Raw genomic sequence first — 19,615 nt, 5'->3', positions numbered from 1 at the left:
AGAACAGATCTAGAGAAATCCAGAATAAAAGAAACACATTTCTTTACCTGGAAGAGGTATGGCAAGCTGCTGATGCCGTAGCATTTACTTTGAACTAGTTAGTTCTTATCTGACGAGTTAGTCAGGCGTGCTATTCTCTTATAATCCTGCCGAACGCAGGTCACAGACACAGCTGTCTGTATTTCTAATCCTAGGGGGTTTTTTTTCTCCTACAAGCAAGGCCTTTATGATATGCTGGTGTATAATACTAGTTGTTGGTCGTTGAAGATTTTATTTGCTGAGTGGCTTTTCTTTAATAACAACAAAAGTTTTTTAGTTTTTTTGTAAATTTCACGGGGGAAAGCTTGAGAATGCTTTTATGTGTAAAGGGCAAAGTATTTTATTATATTTTTTTATTATTGCAAGAAATTTAAGGGATTTGCATGCGTATGGAAAAAATAAATAAATATGACTTGTTGGCTTGCCCTTGCTCTTTATTTTACAACAGGCACAAATATTTTCTATAATGAACGTTATAAATTAAATTTAATTTTCAATGTGTTCATATAAAGCATGTTTGTCGAATGTTCCTTTATTTACGAATTGCATGGGGTTAAAATATATAATATTTATAGAAGGATACGACACCTCTCCCCCCTAAATTGAAGTATCTGCTTTAACTCGTGTTTTTTTAGCCTGTATACTTTTCCATTCTTTTTTACCACATAGGCATCGGGTAAAATTATTTCTGTGATCACGTATCCATCTTCCCAATTGCACTTGAACTTCCCGCTTTTGGTCTCACGATATATTAAAACTTTATCGACCACGTTTAGCTTTTCCGCCACCTCTACTTTCCCTTTCACGATTGCTTTTTTGTACTTTTCGAAGTTTTCATCGCGCTTACTCTTCGTTTCCTCCGCTGAGAATGTCACTTCTTCCTTGTCTAGCGCTTTGTCTACAGACAGCATCGGCAATTTATTCTCCCTTAACATGAACGGCGATGTTCCTATGCTCCGATTATAAGACAGGTTGAGGCATCTCGTGGCTTCTGGAAGCTTGTTCTTCCAGCTTACCCTTCCGAAATCTGTAATTTTATTAGTATCTTCATTAACGTCTGATTCGCTCTTTCTACTGCGCCTACAGTTTCGTGATGTTCTGGTGAACTGTATTGCCAGTCAATACCGTTCTTTTCGGCCAGGTCTTTGATGTCAGAATTTATAAATTCTAGCCCGTTGTCAGTCAAGATTCTTTCTGGAATGCCGTGTTTCTCTATAATCAATTGCTGGATTAATCCCATTATTGTCGACCCTGTTTTATAGTTAATAACAGCCGTCTCGACCCATTTAGAGTAGTGGTCAATAGCAATGAATATGAAGCTGTTTTGACCCGAAGTGTCGCATATGCGTCCTATGAGATCTATCACCCATATTTGGTTCGGCCTTTCTGATCGTATAACTTTGTTTTTTGTGTTTCGTAATGGGTATCCCGATTTCAAGCACGTTTTACACTTTTCTACGTGTTCCTTGATGTCCTTATGCATTCCTGCCCATTTGTACCTCTGTGAAATCATGAAGCTCATCGTACTAGCGCTAGCATGTCCAACGTCTAGATGGTAGGATTCTAAGATCTTCTGTCTGTCTTCATCGCTTGGTCCTGTAGCTTCAATGATATTTATATCTTTTTCTGTCGAGTTTTGTCTGCTTAACCCGTCTGCTCCATTAACCTCTCCTTTTATGTAGGTTGATTGAAATGCATACTCCTGCAACTTCATTGCCCACCTCAGCAATCTACTGGTAGGGTTCTTAGCTTCCCATAGATAAGTCAGCGCTTTGTGGTCCGTCTTCAATATGAACTCTCTACCCAGGAGGTAGTGTCTATAGTTCTCGATGCCTTTTACAACGGCCAAGAGTTCTTTGTCTGTTGTAGAGTAGTTCTTATGGGCTTTCTCTAAACTTTTGCTGAATGCACTTACGAAGTGCTCCTTCCCATCATCTCCAATCTGTGAGAGGATCGCGCCTATTCCCTGCTCTGACGCATCCGTAGTCAGTATAAACGGTTTCCTAAGATTAATCTTGTATCTTATTGTCTCTTCTGTGAGAAGTCTCTTTAGATCTTCGAATGCCCGTTTCTCCTTTTTGCTGAGAGAAATACTCTTAACACTTCGCTTTGACTCTCCTTTAAACAGTTCGTAGAGAGGGGCTGCTATCGCTGATAAGTTACGGATGAACTCCCTACAGTAATTTATGAGCCCAAGAAACGACCGTAGTTGAGCAATATTCGTCGGCTCCTTATACTCGTTTATGGCTTTGACCTTCTCTGGGTCCGGTTTGATCGTCTTGTTCGTTACTATATTCCCTAGAATTTTAATTTCTTCTTTGAAGAAGTGGCACTTCTTCCTGTTAAGTGCGATTCCTGCTGCCTTAAGCTTACCCAATACGATTTCCAAGTGTTCACGGTGTTCCTGGTGATTTTTAGAATAGATAATAATGTCATCCAAGTATGGTATGACGAATTTTCTGTTTTCTTTCACAAAAATCTTATCCATAGTTCTCTGAAAAGTAGCAGGGGCATTACATAGCCCAAACGGCATCCTGTTAAATTCATAATGTCCTCCTCTCCAGCTGAATGCTGTCTTCTCCTTGTCTACTTCTTCAAGGGCTATCTGATAATATCCCGACGTAGCATCTAATGTCGAAAAGATAGTAGCGTCAGCTAGATCGTCGAGAATTTCATCAATTCGTGGGAGGGGGTATTTATCTTTGACTGTTATCTTGTTGAGCTCTCTGTAATCTATACAGAGCCTGATTGACCCATCAGGTTTCGTTACCGGAACAACTCTACTGTTTCAGGGGCTCCTACTATTTCTTATTACGCCCAACTGCAAGTTCTTCTTGATCTGTTGTGTGATTTCCTCTTCAAAGTGCAGAGGGATCTTTCCGTTTTTCTGGTAAATTGCCTTCGCTACTGTTTTCTCGATTTGATGTTTCCCCATGTTACAAAGTGTAAGCTCTGAAATTTCAGTTTTGAACATGTCATGGTATTTCTCTTCGATTGAGATGTAATTTACTTTGTTAATCAGTGAGCCTTTCTTGACTGTATTGGCGAATTTTCTGATCAGTTGTTCCAGTAATATGGGGTTCGTTCGTATAGCGTCAACTCCTAAGATTATGTAGTCCGGTATCCGTTCTGTGACGTAAGGGCTGAAAGTAATTGAAGTGTTTTCCGTCCTAAAATTGATATTTAGACATCTTCCTGTAATCTCCAATGGTGTCCCTGATGCTGCTCGTATGATCGTTGAAGATCTGGTAAATCTGATGTTTGTCCCTTCGAGGACTCTTGCGGGTATCAGGGAGACATCAGCTCCGGTATCAATTAATGCTCGATGTCGTTTACGATTGAATTCTACGTTTATGTAGCAAGGGTTAGCGAAACAGCTGTTGATCTTGTAGTTTTCTATGGTGTAGGGTATATTTCCCTTCTTCGATGGTGCGACCTTCAAAGTCCTGTTATCTAGTGTCTCGTCCGTATTAGTCGTGTTACTTTTCATAGGGAATGCTATCCAAGAAACTTCCTCTGCGCGCCTCAGGAATTCACTCCAATCTTGGCATTGTCTAGCAAAATCATAAAGAATTGATTTGAGGACTGAAGGAGACTTCTTGATTACTATGAGGCTGACTGCTTTGTACTCCATTGTTTGTTGCTCTATAAGAAAGTTTCCTTTCCTGCAGAAGTCTATGAAAGCCTCTAGGTTGCCAAAATGTTGCGGTTTAACAAACTCGTCTAGAGCGGCCAGAGTTTTCTGTGAACTGTAAAATCTCGATTTTAGACTCTTAGTAACCTCTGCCAGATCAAGTTCGGACACTCGTTCAAATGCCATTGCTTACCATGAGAGGGCTGGCCCCGTAGACCCAGGCAGATAAGTCTGGCGGTCTGATCTTCTGTCAGTCCCATAACCCTCGCCGTGAACGTTGTGTCACGCAACCATGTATTTATATCCTCTTCCTTCTTTCCACCGAAGCAGCCAACAGTTTTTATCGCTGTCGCCATGTCGAATGTTCCTTTATTTACGAATTGCATGGGGGTGAAAATATATAATATTTATAGAAGGATACGACAATGTTAATAGACATAAATTGCATTATACTGATAAAAACTTTAAAACAAGCTTGGCAAATATAATTGTCTCACGCAAACAATCTTTGATACTATGTTTAAATAATTATTCAAAACCTTAATCGAAAAAGTCTGAAGGGAATCCAGTGGCTATTAATAAAGCTAGTAAGAGTTTTTTATGTAAGGAAAATAATGGTTTACACAACCATAAAGTTATATGTTAGAAATGATGATAATTTATCTCTACATAAAGATTCTTATGTAGAATCTCTAATTTACAATCTATGTTATATATACTATGATAATCAAATAAAAAATGAGAACCAAGTTCATGATTTTTTATTTTAGTAATTTATTAAGTTTTTGCCGTATTTAAAATAATGTTTTGTTTTTATATACGAGGCAATACATTAATATGTGATGCATGACCATTTTTGTAATTTTTCTAATATAATTTTATTTTTAGCTATTTCATAAAGTTATAACTTTGCTAAAAAAAATAATAATAAAACTATTATTCTAACTATGATAAAAAGCAAATTATTTGAAATACATCGTTTTTTTTAAACAGAGCATAAGAAGCCATGGAAAAAATAAAAATTATGTATATAAATTTTAAAAAATGCCCGATTTAAGGCGCAAAGTAAAAAAATAAATGTTGGTGATTTTATAATTTATTATATATACTCAATTTGAAAATATGAAGCCTCCTATACAAATTTAGCTATATATACATTTAATTTATGAATTCTTAGGAATCTGAGTTTGACATATTTGTTTTGTTATCAATTCTCAAATGACATTAATTTAATAACTCAATTTTGTCGATATTGATTGTTTTGTGTCAATGAAACTGATTATGATATTCTTAAAAAATTTATTGAGAATAGGTGGGATTGTAAACTTATCCATTCTGTTTAAAGCAATTTTGATAGCGTAATTTTGGTTATCAGACCTGCTTTCTTAGATTAAACTTTTGTTTATTTTGCCTTGTCTATAGTAAATATAATAATCAATTTTTTTTATTATAAGTAAGCGGTGGAGAGTTTCTATAAATAGAAATCGAATTGTCTCATATTTGCATTATTTATTCGACCAATAAATAAGCATCAACGTTTAAAGTTAAATATTTACGTATGTTTTAATAAGCTACGCTGTATTTTTTGACTTTTTTAGAATCAATGGCATTTTTTACAGGTATCGTTATTTTTCTCAGCATAAAAAAAATTACTAGTTTGATCTACTTACATGCAAATATTCTTCATTCTTTAACCCGTGTGTTCTGTACCACATATAATTTTGTACACACTAAATACACCCACACTCTAGGTACTATTTTATGTGTTGTTTTACAATTCTTCAAACAAGAGTTGTTCGATGATTTATAGCTTCTAAAAGATTCACGTTCCGAAATTTTTGGTCTAAACAGTTTATTCTTTTAAATTGGACGATGTATTTCCAAAGTTTTATTGACATATAATGTGCTTTGAACATTTTAATCTGCTGTATAGATATTTTTTTTAGACTTAAGAGTCTGTTCTAGCTAGAATTGATGTCATGCGGCAACCCTACACTGACCTTCAGAATTCCCTTTCATAATGAATTATGTATTGGTTTAAAAAATGAGATATTAGCATTTTTGTAATTCAAACAATTGCGTCACAAATATGTGTTCTACACATATTTCTACAACTTGTATTATATTTAATTTTTTGCTCAAAATGCTACATTTTGGAGGGAAATTTTAATATTGATTTAAGAAAAATGTAATAAGAACAATGAGTAATATTAGATTGACTAATATACATCTTCTTCTAACAAGTCCTAATTAGAGTCTCGAAACAAACTCGACAACAGTTAAGTCGGTACATGACCGTTTGGAACCCGCTTTGGGAAAATGAACCCGCATTGGGAAAATGAACCCGCTTTGGGAAAATGAACCCGCATTGAAAAATTCAAAAAAAAGGGAAAAATAAAAAAAATTATAAAAAAAGAGACTTAACGATTTATTTTGAATAATGAAAGAAGTCGATTAATTCTTTGGTTTTTTGGTATTTGATAAGACCATAGAAACTGTAAAAGATACTCATAGTGCTCGTCCTGGTTTATTCCATGTCTAGACCGAATATCTCTCTTCGAAAGAGACCAAAATCCTTCAATTTGTTGAGTATGTGTCTCGGGATCGTTAGGATTTACGAAATTGATAGAGTGATTGACAGTCCTATGCTCCATCCCTGTGATTTGTCTAAATGCAGCACCATATGCTCTCCATTGATCAGTGATCACAATAGAACCAGGCAATACATTATCTTGTATTACCTCAAGAAGCGTAGCAGTACTTCTACTAGCTACAGGGACGAGAAAGGCCTTTCTAGAACCTCTTTCAACTCCTCCTACATACCACTGACCTGTGGTATGATTGCCACGATTATATTTGGCACGAAAGAATAGACTCTCGTCGATCTCCACTACTTTAGGAATGCCTAACTCATCACGACCTCCTAACCTCTGGCTATTATTGGTCACTTCCTCGATTATGCGATCTCTGCAGAGCATACCATATGTACTTACGGTTTTTCTGTCTAGCTCAAGATCATTTGCTATATCGAGAAAGGAAACTCTTTTGATATACTTATATATCATTCTTATAATTTTATAAAAACTTATTTTGGTATTTTCAAAAATAGAGTCTTTTCTGACAGATTTAGAAGCCGTACAAGGTTTCGTGCAATTCCAAACATATTTGTCTAATAATCTTATTCTTCTAATCAATTTCATTGGCCTTTCAGAGCTGCATACAGTACAAAAAAAGTTGTTTTGTATTAATGAACTGCGTGCCAGAAAGATACACGCTGTCTCAGCATCATAAAATGTTTCCAAAATAAAATTTTCATTTATTTCCATGTTTAAAAACATTTCATCACTAAAAAGCTCATCTTCTTCAACAAAATTTGTTTTTGTCAATCTTGCCATTTTTTGAAAGGGGGTCCTTTAATTTTTCAATGCGGGTTCATTTTCCCAAAGCGGGTTCCAAACGGTCATGTACCGTTAAGTCGCTATATTTCCGAAAGATACACAATCTATATAAAATATACTTTTCGATGCGTTTTATAACTATACGTTAACCAGCTATAAGTAAAACTAAAAAAGATCTAGTGCAATTAAATTTGGTTCTTTGAGCATCAACATAAAGATATCAGCTATGTATCTACAAACATCTTATGGCATATCTTCCAGTCTCTTAAACATCTATATCCATACAAAAGTGGGTCTTAAGCTGTTTCTGTTACATAGGTCATAATGGCTTTAGACATTATAGTTTAGTTTTGTAAGATAAGAGAAATAACAAAAATTCTGATATTTGGTTTGTTTTTGTATTAAAGTATTGAGAAAGTTAGAAATGCAAATATGAACAAACTAAAAACTAATTTAAATAAAAAATTCTTTTAAAAGTAGAATATTATAAGATGATGGCAATTGTTATATATTTGTGCGAATTGGCTATGTTTAAAGTAATTTTTTTAGCTTTTTCATGTAATTATTTTTATTTTAATTTTTGTTAATCTTATCGTTATTTCTTATAGAACAATATTTATCGCAGGCGCATAGTCCACCTCTTTACAAACTTCTTAACTTTTAATATTGTATTAATTGTCTTGACAATAATTACAAACATCGGTGAGCTTTCGATATTTATAATAACCGACAACTTCAATTTGTTGGTTTGATTGCATGACTCATCTTAGCGGCCCGTAAAAGGCATATTCAAGATACCAGAAATAAGTGCAGATGATATTTGACATCTGTACTTGTAATGTAGTATTTTAAATCGCAGTAATTATATGTAATCTAATAAAAGGAATGTGTTTTTATATGGTTTAAACTATACCATAAATTTTAGTCAATATATATATATTATTGCATTCTATATAAATTTATTTTAATTATTGTTCATTGTTTTTTTTAATCGAAATTTAATAATAGATTAAATACATAAAAATAGGAATATTTTTAGAATTGCTTCGCAAAGCCTTCATACAGCTACAAATAAACAAAAAATATATAGCGTAAGATTAATTTAATATTAAAGTCTAAGTATTGTAAGATTAGATACAATACTAAAAACATTCATGGCTATGCTATTCAAATTTAAAAAAAGGGTTTTTAACTTTTCTCCTATTTCGTTCAATGCATTTTTTTCAGAATTGTTATGGCAAAATATTTTAGTATTTTGCATACTTAATTTGAAAACTTTGTATTTCTCTAAAACTTGAAATATATCCTTTAAAATATATAGTCGGTTGGGGATATTGCTATATTTTGAAATTAATATGTTGCTTGAAGAGTTATAGCGGAATTTAACTGATACCATTTGATTAATATATTTTATGAGATATTCAAAAAAAAGTAGTTGATCGCTGAACATAATTTTTTGTGTTTCCTCTATAGTCGAATTTTTTATACCATTTTTTAGAATTGTGAAACATGTGTCCAAATTTTCTTTAAAATGTCTAAAAAGTTTGTTGATATCATTTCTAGCTTTCTTCAACATTTTAATTTCCTTTTTTTTATTATCAGATATGATTTTCATATGTTTGATATCAATTTCCCTATCTTCAGAATTCCAAATTCTGATTTGATTAAATAAACTATCAGATGATGTTTTAAATTCAGTAGAAGTAATTTGTTTCGTAAATTTGTTTCTGTTCTTGTTATTTTTTTCTGCATACAAATTTAATTTCTCATAATAAATATTACAAAAAATATTAAGATTATTATATTCTAAAGTATTCGTTTCATGCTGACAATTCATATTTTTTTTTAATATATTATCTAATTCTAACATTTTTCTTTTTCTCTTTTTAATGGGAAGATGTTTCTCATTTGCGGCTATATTGAATGTTAGACCATTATTGTGTGATTCGATTGTTCTAAGTGTTGCTGTGCTATTTGAAATCTGTGTACAACAAGCTATTACAAAGTTATATGCCAACATAAATAGGGATAACTTTTTAAGAAAATAAAGAGAAGTAAATGAAAATCTTTTTAATAAATATCTTTTTTCATTAATTTGTTGGATTATCGCATTTGTTAGTTATTATAAAGTAATCAAAGATCATGTGCTTATTACCTAAAGATTGATCTAAATATATTTGACATATATCTGAACCCATAAAGCTTTTTGCTAAAAATTTAAAATTTTTAAATTTTTCAAGTAATTTTATATAGGCAACAATAGTTTTAAGTATTTATTAGTGTCGGAAACCTTTGTGCTGCAATCAATATCCCAAATTTTTTGTGATTCTTCTGACACGTCACATGGGAATGATATAAGTGACAGGCGACAAAGTAATATGAATGTAAGGGCCAAAGAGAACTTACAGCCCCAAAATTTGAGGCGCTACAATTTTTTTCTAACCCAAAAAATCAAATGCAAAAAGGAGGAGCTAAAAGTAGACAAAAATTTCGAAGCACTTATTGTATTGTAAATATAGATTAAAAATATACTTAGTTATTGTGATGTACATCACTACATCACACAAGCAGCTGTCAATGCTATCATATGTCAAAACTATCAACCGGTGAACATCTCACAAGTGGCCTGTCAAGAAGAGTCGCACAAACAACCAAACAAACGAAAGTTGCATGGTCGTTACTACATTCGTAAGTACGCCAATGTTTGTGTTTAGTGTTGACAAAGAATAATAAATTAAAAATAAAATATATAAAAAATTTTGCAGAAAATCGTACGCGGAAACGATCAAAAGAGACTCATTAAATAGTAACAATAAATATTATAAAAACCATAATCTCTAGAGTCCATCTCTTTGGAACGACGACGAGGATACGATCAGGAGGATGCAGGAGAAGAAGAAGTGGCTAGAGCTGTAAGCGCACTAGCGAATATGGCGACTGTTAAAGAAGTGGTGTCGGCAAAGGGGAATGAAGCTGCTAAAGTGAAGTTGGAAAACATTAATAATTCCACAGAAACCAAAGTCTGTGAAGAGCTGAATCCCATGAGCGATACCGGGGAAAGCTGTGCTATGAATATCTAAACATAATTGAAAATTAACTCAATAAATCTTTTATTCCTAAATAAAAACCATAATTAAACACATTACATTAAAAACTGTTTAGAGTTTTTTAAAAATGGCCGTATACCCTCGATACATGATAGTTATGAAAATTGATTTTAATTCAAAATAATTATGTTGCATTTTTTACCCATTCGATTTCTTTAATTGTTAATTTATTGTAAATGTAGATTTATTTATAATCTTGTTTTAATATAAACCTATAAACAAAATAAATAATACCACTAGATACAAAAAAAAAATTAACTTTATATTCTCAAATCTAGACGGTTTTTTAATTAAAAATTGTATATTTGAAAATATTTAGCCAATTAGAAATTTATGGTTCAAGTGAGACAAATTTTTTTAAAAAAAAATTATCCTTAAATTTCTAATTATTTGGTTCGTTTGATGCTTAAAAATGCAAGTAATTTAAGTGCTAATGCTTGCTTCTACTTTTTTGCACTTCATTTTTAAGGTCCAAGAAAAAATCAAACACCCCTAAATGCGGGGGCTGTAAGTATTGTCTCACCAAATGTAATGTCAAAAAGCTACTCTGGAGGATAAAGCGGAGTTGGCTTGAAACACCCCGTCCCGGGGGGATTTACTTATTTTTTCGCCTAAAAAATTAAATGCCAAAAAGAAGCAAGAAGAATACAAAAATATTTAAAAACTTACGCTTTTAAAAATAGTAATTATATCTTTATATATGAAACTTAAATTATAATCATTTTTTACTCATAGTTAAAATTTTTTTTCTTTTTTAAATAGTTTATATAGAAAGATATCTTTTCAAAAATTTTCTTTTAAAAAAACGAACTTTTTAAATATAATAGCAGACAGGTATAAAGTGACTAAAAGCATGATTCACAATTAAAACAAATTTTTTCGATACCAAATATTTGTATATAAAATAAGTCAAATTGATTATAAATAAATAGTTCGTTATACGCACATTATTTGAAATAAATTGTATATGTAATACATCTTTATTTGGAACTTTACTACTTAAGATAATAGTAATTTGTGTGCTAGTGCTGTTCCTCACTTTTTGCTCTTCATTTTTTAGGGGTTGAAAAAAGGAAAGTGAACGTGTCCGGTGAATTTTTGCACCTTAAACTGTAACTAATGCACTTTGATGTTATTATAAAAACCACAAATTAGATAATTTTATTTTAATATTTTTTCCTTTTGAATAGTCTTTATTTAATATTTTTTATTTATTTATTTTCCAGTCATTATCCTTCATTATGAGTTTAAATATATAAAATTCAAGCAAAATAATTTTTGATAATTTTATCCATTTTCGATCAGACCTCGTGTTGCACACATTCCTCTAGCCTAGTAATAGAAAGCAGAGCTTCTATTGACAATACTGGGTTCGAATCCCATATGAGACTATAATGATTCTACTTTATATCATGCAGTTGGAATAACTCAAATGATTAATATGTGTTTTTTAATACTAGTAAATTCAATGGAACTTGTTGCGTCTAGCCACAATAGTATTATGGCGCAACGGTCTGAGCCCGGACTTTTTGTCTATAAGTGGGGAACATATTAGAGAAACAAAAAATAATAAAAAAAGCATTTTATTTTAAAAAAATTTGATAATTTCATCGAAAAACTCTCTGCAACTCTTAATATTTCATATGTTGCACGTCTTCTTCTTCATTAAAATACCTCCAAAAAACCTGGGATCGCTTTTTCTTTGATTCCTTTTCTAGCTATTATATCACATTTAAGATGTGACCAGACACCTTCTATTGAATTTGTGGTCTTTTATGCTTCGTTTTTGAAGCCGTCATCGTGAACTAAACGCGATGATTAGAATTGATGGATTCTACTGCTGCGGGTTAGGATTTGTGCCCATTAGTTATACAAATAGTTTCGTTTTTTATGTATTTTTTAACATTCGAATCATCGTCTCGATAGTTCGGTTAGGCACTATCTCGATTCTCTATTCTAATGTTCGCGCGTCTATTGTACCAATCAAACGTTTTGTTTTTAACTGTGCCATATCTTTCCGATGGTGGATCTACAAATTTACCTTTTATATGACATTTTCATCGTTTTGTGTCACTTTTTCAACACCTTCTATTTTTTTTAGTGCTTGATGTTTTCCTTTTCAGTGCTTAGTATATTTTTTTCAGCCCTGAAGACACCGGAGGTTGTCGCATGGGAATTTTTGTTTAAGTTTGGTGTAGACTGCGTTTCAGTAAATGAATACAGAATATACAAATAATTATGTATAGGTATTCGGGGACAGGAAAATGAAGTTTAATCAAAAACTCCCATTGATGTTTTACATCCTGTCTTTCCCCTACACTTTAACCGGTGGCAGTCTACGTACAAATCATACGGAGTTTATACCATTATTACAGGATAATTCGTACATTCTATGGCTGTTTTTAGTAGATTTGCATCCACTAGCCAACATATTGCCTCATGTGGGTCTTGGAAGATTTTTGACCTACTGTCAAGTTGCTCTAGACATACCATAAGGGTAGAATATTTTGAAAAAATCATCTAAAAAACAAAATAGTTTATAGCTCAAGAAATCTTAATATAAATGAAAATTGAACAAATCTGTGAAATTTCGAGTCTTGGAATATGGTTCGTAAAAAACATTTCTCCACTTTACGGTCTGTGCCCGGATTTAGTTTGTAAAAAAAAGGGAAAGTCTGGGCTCAGACCGTTGCGCCGTATTGTTGTATCTCCTTCTAAGATACAACGCTCTTAAAGATAAATTGTAATTAGAAATTCTTTTTTGTTTATCTTCCATCCCTAAAGAACAAAGAATGTGATTTTGTTTTATAGTTTTTATTGTTTTTTTTTTTAGGTTAAACAAATTAAGAAATGTCAAAAATGATAAATTTGACGGGTTAGATGCCACAGGTATTATTATCTTGTAAAGAAACGCGTATTTTAGCCGAAGAAAACAGTAAAAATCCTGGGAACTGCATGATGCGTAGGAGTATCTGATTGGTACGAACAAGTTGAAGCCAATGGCTGGTGCACTCTAGAGTGGGATCTTAGAACTAACTAAAAAATTTACGACGTAGAGCAATTGCAGTTCTCGTAGAAACTATCCTACCAGATTCGGAAACACGGTTTCCGAAACCAGTTGAAAACTGGTGATCAACATAGTCCAATAAAAGGCTGAGTTGGCGGTGGGCGGTGTAATGAGCAGTATTATTAAAAAGATGATTGTAGAGCCTATGAGCCAGTAAAATAATGTTTCTCTTTGTTATTAAACCCATGCCCTAAAAAAGGCGTTGTGAGTCAATCTGGTTGCGTTTTTTTGCATGTAAGAAAAAAGATTCTGGAGCTACCGTCCAATGAATCCGGCAGAACTCGCTGCATTGGCAAGATATATGGATGAAGTTATAATGAAAAATATTAAGATATCAGTCGAATAAGGATCACACCCAAGTCCCCCAGTGCTTATGTAGGGTTTCACGTACCTATTACTTGCGATGGAAAATAGACATGTTGAACACACTCAGTTAATAATTTTTTATATATATACGAAAGCTTTATAGATATTATATACACATTTAGAAAATTTATCGTAAATTTATTCACATAAAAAGAGAAAACTTAATAAATATATTATTAAACAGATCCTGTTATTATTTCACAATTTTTATATATATATTTTTTGCAATTAAAATTTATTTTTTTAACTTTCATGTTATCTACTTTTCAAAATAATAATTTCAATATATCAAATAATAACATTATTAATAATAAAGGTATAATCCGTTCTATATTAATATTTTCATTTTTACATAAATCAACTAAGATTGGATTATTTGTAATAAAATAATAATATTATGTTTAAAGTCATAGTATCAATTTTTGCAATGAAAAAATTGAGAAAAGGATAAATATCATAATAAGCTGTTAAAAATTGTTTAAAATCAAATTTCCTCTGTATTCTATTAGATAAAAACTAATTATATTATTTTTACGATCTGTTAAAAGCTAAAAAAGTCTTCATTTACGGCAGAATGAAAAATTATATAGACTCATATTTAAAAAATGATAAAAATAAAACTCATATTCATTAATGATATTATCTAAAATTGTTGTATACTTAAAAAATATCTTGATGTGATTTTTTCAAAAATAGGTTATTACGGGCATATTTCTTTGTATCTAAAAGGAACTCAAAATACATTATTAACTTATTTAAAATTTTTTCTAAAAAATGATCTCAGTATTTGTAGTTTGGCTATTTTATATAAAATATTTATTTTCGTTGAGAATATATATTCATTAAAGTATATCCTTAACCTGTAATTATCTTTAACATGGTGGAAAATAAAAAATTATCGAACCAAAACATAAACAAAAGAAGCAGTCGTAAGTACCGCCGTGGTGTGAGGCGGAAAAATGCAGTATATGTAAAATGGGGAGGTTGATTATAACAGTAAAGAAGGTAGTGACTTGCATCAATCGGGGGACCCGGATATGTGAGGAAGTTGAGGAGCTATGGATAGTAGCAAAGGAACAGTATTGACTACAATAAGATCTGGCACAAGACATGACAGATGTAGTTAGTAGTAATCCCACTATCACATTTAAGCTATTGTGGCAAGATAGATGAACCACCATAGTCATAAAATTTAGAGATATTTAGAAAGATAATAAAATCAAAAGAAATTGTGTTGTAGTTGAAGAATGAGATAGACGGATAAAATCCGGGTCCATTGTTGGGAAGACATTTGTTAAGAAAAATCCCATGTTCATAAACTTTATGTATTTTAAAGGGGAAAAAAGCACCGTAAAGACTAATACGAGAGGGTTAGTGATTACCGAAAGAGTAACACACAGCCCATGGCCACTATATATAAAAATCCACTTTTATTTTGTGAACCAAATAATAGTCGTAGAAAGTAGTAGGGGTAATTACATAACTCAGTTCTATTTTTAACGCGGGGATTTTGAGAATATATTTTAAAAAATATATACCTTAATTTACAATTATCTTTAACAATTGCTTTTTATGTAATCATGCATAAGTCATTTTGTAACTCTTATTATAATTATGTGTTAAAAATACACTTTAAAGAGAAAGTATTTAAAACTATGTATAATTGTCACATAGTGATTTTTTTTGATGTTTTACTATTTTGAAATAATTTTGTCGTATTATTTACCACATTATTGAATTTTCATCTCACCATTTCTCAAATGCTTTTTCTAGAAAATAAAATAGATATATATTTTCTTTGATTTTTACTTAAAAACTATCGCAAATGTGCATTTCGAAAGATTTTACTTTAATAAGTACAACGGGTAGGCCCTAATACCGAACCGTTTTCTCACAAGAAGAACGGCATTAGCCCTCACGGGCTTCAAAATAAACATTACTATTGAAAACTTTCTAAATAATATAGCAAGGTGAGCTGTCTTTTAGGTCACTTAAATAGGCCGCCTCCCCGTTGCCAAAACCACAGTTTTATTTTATTTACATAAAAATAAAAAAAAAATTTATAATTAAAACACATAAAAGGAGAGTAATTTGCAATAATTTAAAATTTATACTATAAAACAATATTTTTATGCCAGAATCGAATAAATTTTGGAATAGCCATTTTTTTTTTACTCTGATAATCGAATATTGTTTTTACTCAAAAAATACAAATTTTTGCATAATTACGCAGAATAAACCAATCTCTGATTGCAGTGAATAAGGAAGCAAATGCCTAACACATAATATCAATACTGCTTACAAATTTTTGAATTAATAAGAACTTCAAAGCCTATGCTATGGCCATGACGCAACTTTGAAAATCTAAAGAAGCCTTAATTTATAGATATCATATTTGTCTCTAATTTATTTTATGTGTCTAACGACTAAACGTATATTGTTGTGTTCAATGAAATTTTAGAGTAAATGAGATTTTTAAGTTCTTTGAATTTAGTTTTTTGTTTTTGTAACTTTATTACAAAGCTAAATTTCATTGTCCAAATATTAAATAATTTTCTTTTTTTACGTTTTTACTAGATAGCATGTCTCTTTGAAAATTTTTATATATTTGCATGTTATGTTTAGGCCTAGGTTGAAAATAATTTAACTATTTATACATTTATTTATTTTATATATAACTAAAATCATAATTTTCTGCTTTGTAAACAATCTCTGCTGAGATTTAATTTCTTTAATCGCGACTCCCTTTTATTTAGAGGTGTCAATTCACTCCGGCTCAAAATAATGTTTCCGTACATTTATGAGCTACTTTATAAATTATGTAATCTGAAAAATGTGTCTTTCTTGTTACTCTGAGAACTATATATTGTAATTCTGTCCCATTTTGTTTAAAACTGAGAATAAATGCCAATATAATGCATTGAATGTTCATATAACTGCTGCTCGAAACATATACCCCGTATTTTTTATAATTTTTTGAAAAATTATCCTATTTTTTTTTACAATTACCTAAGCGCTCTGTTTCTTGCAGCAGCTTTGAGCGAGCAAACAAAACATTAATTTGAGAAATTTCTCCTTTTTTACAGACTCGCCCAATCTCAATATACAGATATAGAGTTTTTCGTCGTTTTTGCGCTAGGTTTAACTGGTATCTATTTTTTAGGAGTAGATTTTTTTTAATTTTTTAATTTATTCTAACAAGGATCATAATTAAAAACTATCTTTGTGTTTTTTATAAGTTCATTGTCTTGTTTTTTTAACTTTCATAAACATTTAAATATTCTTTAATGTTTGTACAATGTTTAAGATATTTAATGACATTATTGTAAAACACGACAGGAAGAATCGCACCATAAAACGACATTCATTATTTTTATTAAAAGCCCATATCAATAACTTGATATATGTTATTTCTAACTAACTTTTCTTTCTGATAAAAATATTAAAAAATGTAAAGGATATTCTCTTAAACAAAATTTTCAACCTTTTGTAAATGATTAAGATTTTGCGAATCCTTTCATGACTTGCTCTTTACTGTGTTAACCTACGATGTTACGTATTTTACAGAGCACTCTTGACTAGCAAGACGGGGTTTTTACAGATATTGTTTATTTTGTGTTTCTTTTTAGAGTATTCTCTCAAACAAAAGTATAACTTTTTAAATGCATCTAATTTTTTTTTATAATTTGGAGATTATACACTATAAATTAAAATTTGCGCGGGTTATTAGACAAAATTTTAATATGGAAAGACCTTTTTGGTTCCTAACTCTTGGCGAATTAAAGATAAATCCGGCCTTTTTTTCTTTGGAGGGGGTTAATCATGCTTGAAACGTTTTTTTTTTGTTTTTAATTATGAGATTCTGAATAAATTAATGAAATTTAATGTTAATGGAATTGCCTTACTTACATTTTTTATTCTTTGTTTTTAGTTATCTTAACAGCATCTTCCAGTTCATTTAATGTTATTATTTGGTGAATGAATTTTGCTAAAAGCTTTGATTTTTAAATACTTTTGTTACAAGGTAGGAAGCTTAATTGCTGTTCTAAAAGACTTAAAAATTTTGAAACTTAAAAGGATAAAAAATCCCCGTTACTTAGTATAGATGTTTTGCATCACGGTTCGTACATTTCTTATTTGTTTGTTATTATTTATCCATCATATTTGAAAATAAAAGATACTAACATATGATATTAAAATTCGATATTTTCGGGACAGAATTTTTATATAAAATAAATCGTAATTTTTTTTCCATTATATATCTATTTAGGACCAGATAATATGCATGTAAAAAGGTAGTATATCAACTTAACATATTAAAAAAATATATTTGCCTGATAGGGTCATACGTTTTTCCTTTATCTACTATATTCATTTAGTCCTTTTTACATTACGCTGAACCTTAAAAATAAACATTTAATGCCTTATGAAGACTTTAAACAATAATTTTTCATAAAAGTTTTTATATTGAAAGGCTTATAGATAAATATTATCTTCTTTTCAATTTTTACAATTTCATCCTTGATACCGTTTCATTGCGGCAAAAACAAAATTTATATAGTATGCAGTTTTATTTTCTTTTTTTTAAAATTTCATAATGATAATCTGTTCTAGATTTTATGTTTGCATATTTCCTTTTAACATTCGCAAGACTCAAACAGTGTCAAATCCTTCTTTGTAGATATATATATATATATAAAAGGAAGATAATTTACAGAAATAGAACATAAAAACTCAAATTAACATATCTTAGCAAATGAATTGGGCCTAATGTACAAGTGCAAAGTTCAAATAATACCATCCTTCATGACATGGGTAGGTATTGTGACAAAATACCACAGCAATTATGTTAATGCCTTCGGCCTATCGACTAGTACCGAAGCTTACATCCAAATGAAAGTCATAAGGAATATACTAGAGAGCATCTATTTTGAACAACGGCGGGGCTCTCCGAGGGAGTATCTGGAACCAAGAACACAGTAGAGATAGCTAGAGGGTGGTGTAACCAGATAGACTGCGCGACAGTGGAGGTAAATCGAAGAAGAAAACAAGGACATTAAAAGCTTCAATAAATAAATTTTCACTATTTAAATCACACACTTTATGTCTTTGTTTTCGAACTTCAATTATTTGCTAGTCCTTAGATATACCAGACGACTTTGCTAAAGTTCACGTCTTAGTAGAAAATTAGTTATCAAAATTATTCATCTCTCTGCATAGAAAAATTTGCAATACATCGAATGATATTAAAATTTTAATTTGAATTATATTAATAACCCGTGTATTTTTTTTTTAAAATACATTATGAGTTATTTACAAAAACTATATAACATATGGTAACAAATTTACTTTTGTAAGCTCCGCATTATATTTTTCACGTTAAAGTAACTTTAATAAACCATTCCTCTTAAGAGTAATTATTCTAAATTTGTTTCTAATTGGATCTAATCGTAATCTTTAATTTTTCAACGTCAAATTTATAAAAAAATTAACAGATTAAATAATAATTTATTTTTATATATGTGGTAGTATATTTACTTCGTTTGCAATGGTAAAAAGCTTTTGTCTAAAAGCTTAGATTTTCTTGATAAATAAAAAAAACAAATACATCAAAAGCAGTTTTTAATTTCGCGTAATTTAGATAAATTTATGTAATACAGGTTGTTTTTTATTTCCTAGAATTTAGTATTGATAAAACATATTTTAATCTATATTTTAATATAAAGCAATAATTTTTGTGCAACCCAGATATTAGTTATTCTATGCATGGTATCAACAATATGCGCCAATAAAATATTTGTAGTTAAATTTGGCGACAATTATAAGATGTTTACATGGTTGTAGATGATGAAAAGCTTCATGCATCTTATTTAATAACCGATTTAGTAGAAGAAGACTACAAAAATGAATCTATAAAGACTTTCAACGTAAGATCAGATGGCGGAAAAATAACCAAAAAATATAATTCTTAACAATTAATTACATTTGAAAGGAAATACTTGTG

General features: G+C 30.7%; 2 protein-coding genes across 3 annotated transcripts; both read right to left on the bottom strand.

Moving 5' to 3' along the window:
- Window positions 1-608: 608 nt before the first annotated feature.
- VNE69_04105 (retrovirus-related pol polyprotein from transposon) lies at window positions 609-4,059 on the bottom strand (the record flags this gene model as incomplete). 2 transcript variants are annotated; one of them, XM_065473351.1, is made up of 4 exons in its annotated part: window positions 609-1,050; window positions 1,095-2,819; window positions 2,862-3,822; window positions 3,867-4,059. In XM_065473351.1, the coding sequence occupies 4 exons, from the start codon at window positions 4,057-4,059 to the stop codon at window positions 609-611; spliced, it is 3,321 nt and encodes a 1,106-aa protein (XP_065329422.1). The 2 variants fall into 2 exon arrangements, with proteins under 2 accessions (XP_065329422.1, XP_065329423.1); XM_065473350.1 differs by lacking the exon at window positions 609-1,050 and having other exon boundaries at window positions 2,626-2,640; window positions 2,948-3,822.
- Window positions 4,060-8,179: 4,120 nt separating this feature from the next.
- On the bottom strand, window positions 8,180-9,091 carry VNE69_04104 (uncharacterized protein; the record flags this gene model as incomplete). Its single annotated transcript, XM_065473349.1, has 1 exon — window positions 8,180-9,091. One exon carries the CDS (start codon window positions 9,089-9,091, stop codon window positions 8,180-8,182), a length of 912 nt encoding a protein of 303 aa, XP_065329421.1.
- Between the last annotated feature and the right edge of the window lie 10,524 nt (window positions 9,092-19,615).

Source organism: Vairimorpha necatrix, chromosome 4 (genome assembly GCF_036630325.1).
Source record: "Vairimorpha necatrix chromosome 4, complete sequence".
In the NCBI taxonomy this organism is placed as follows: domain Eukaryota; kingdom Fungi; phylum Microsporidia; family Nosematidae; genus Vairimorpha; species Vairimorpha necatrix.
This window is presented reverse-complemented; position numbering and strand designations above follow the sequence as displayed.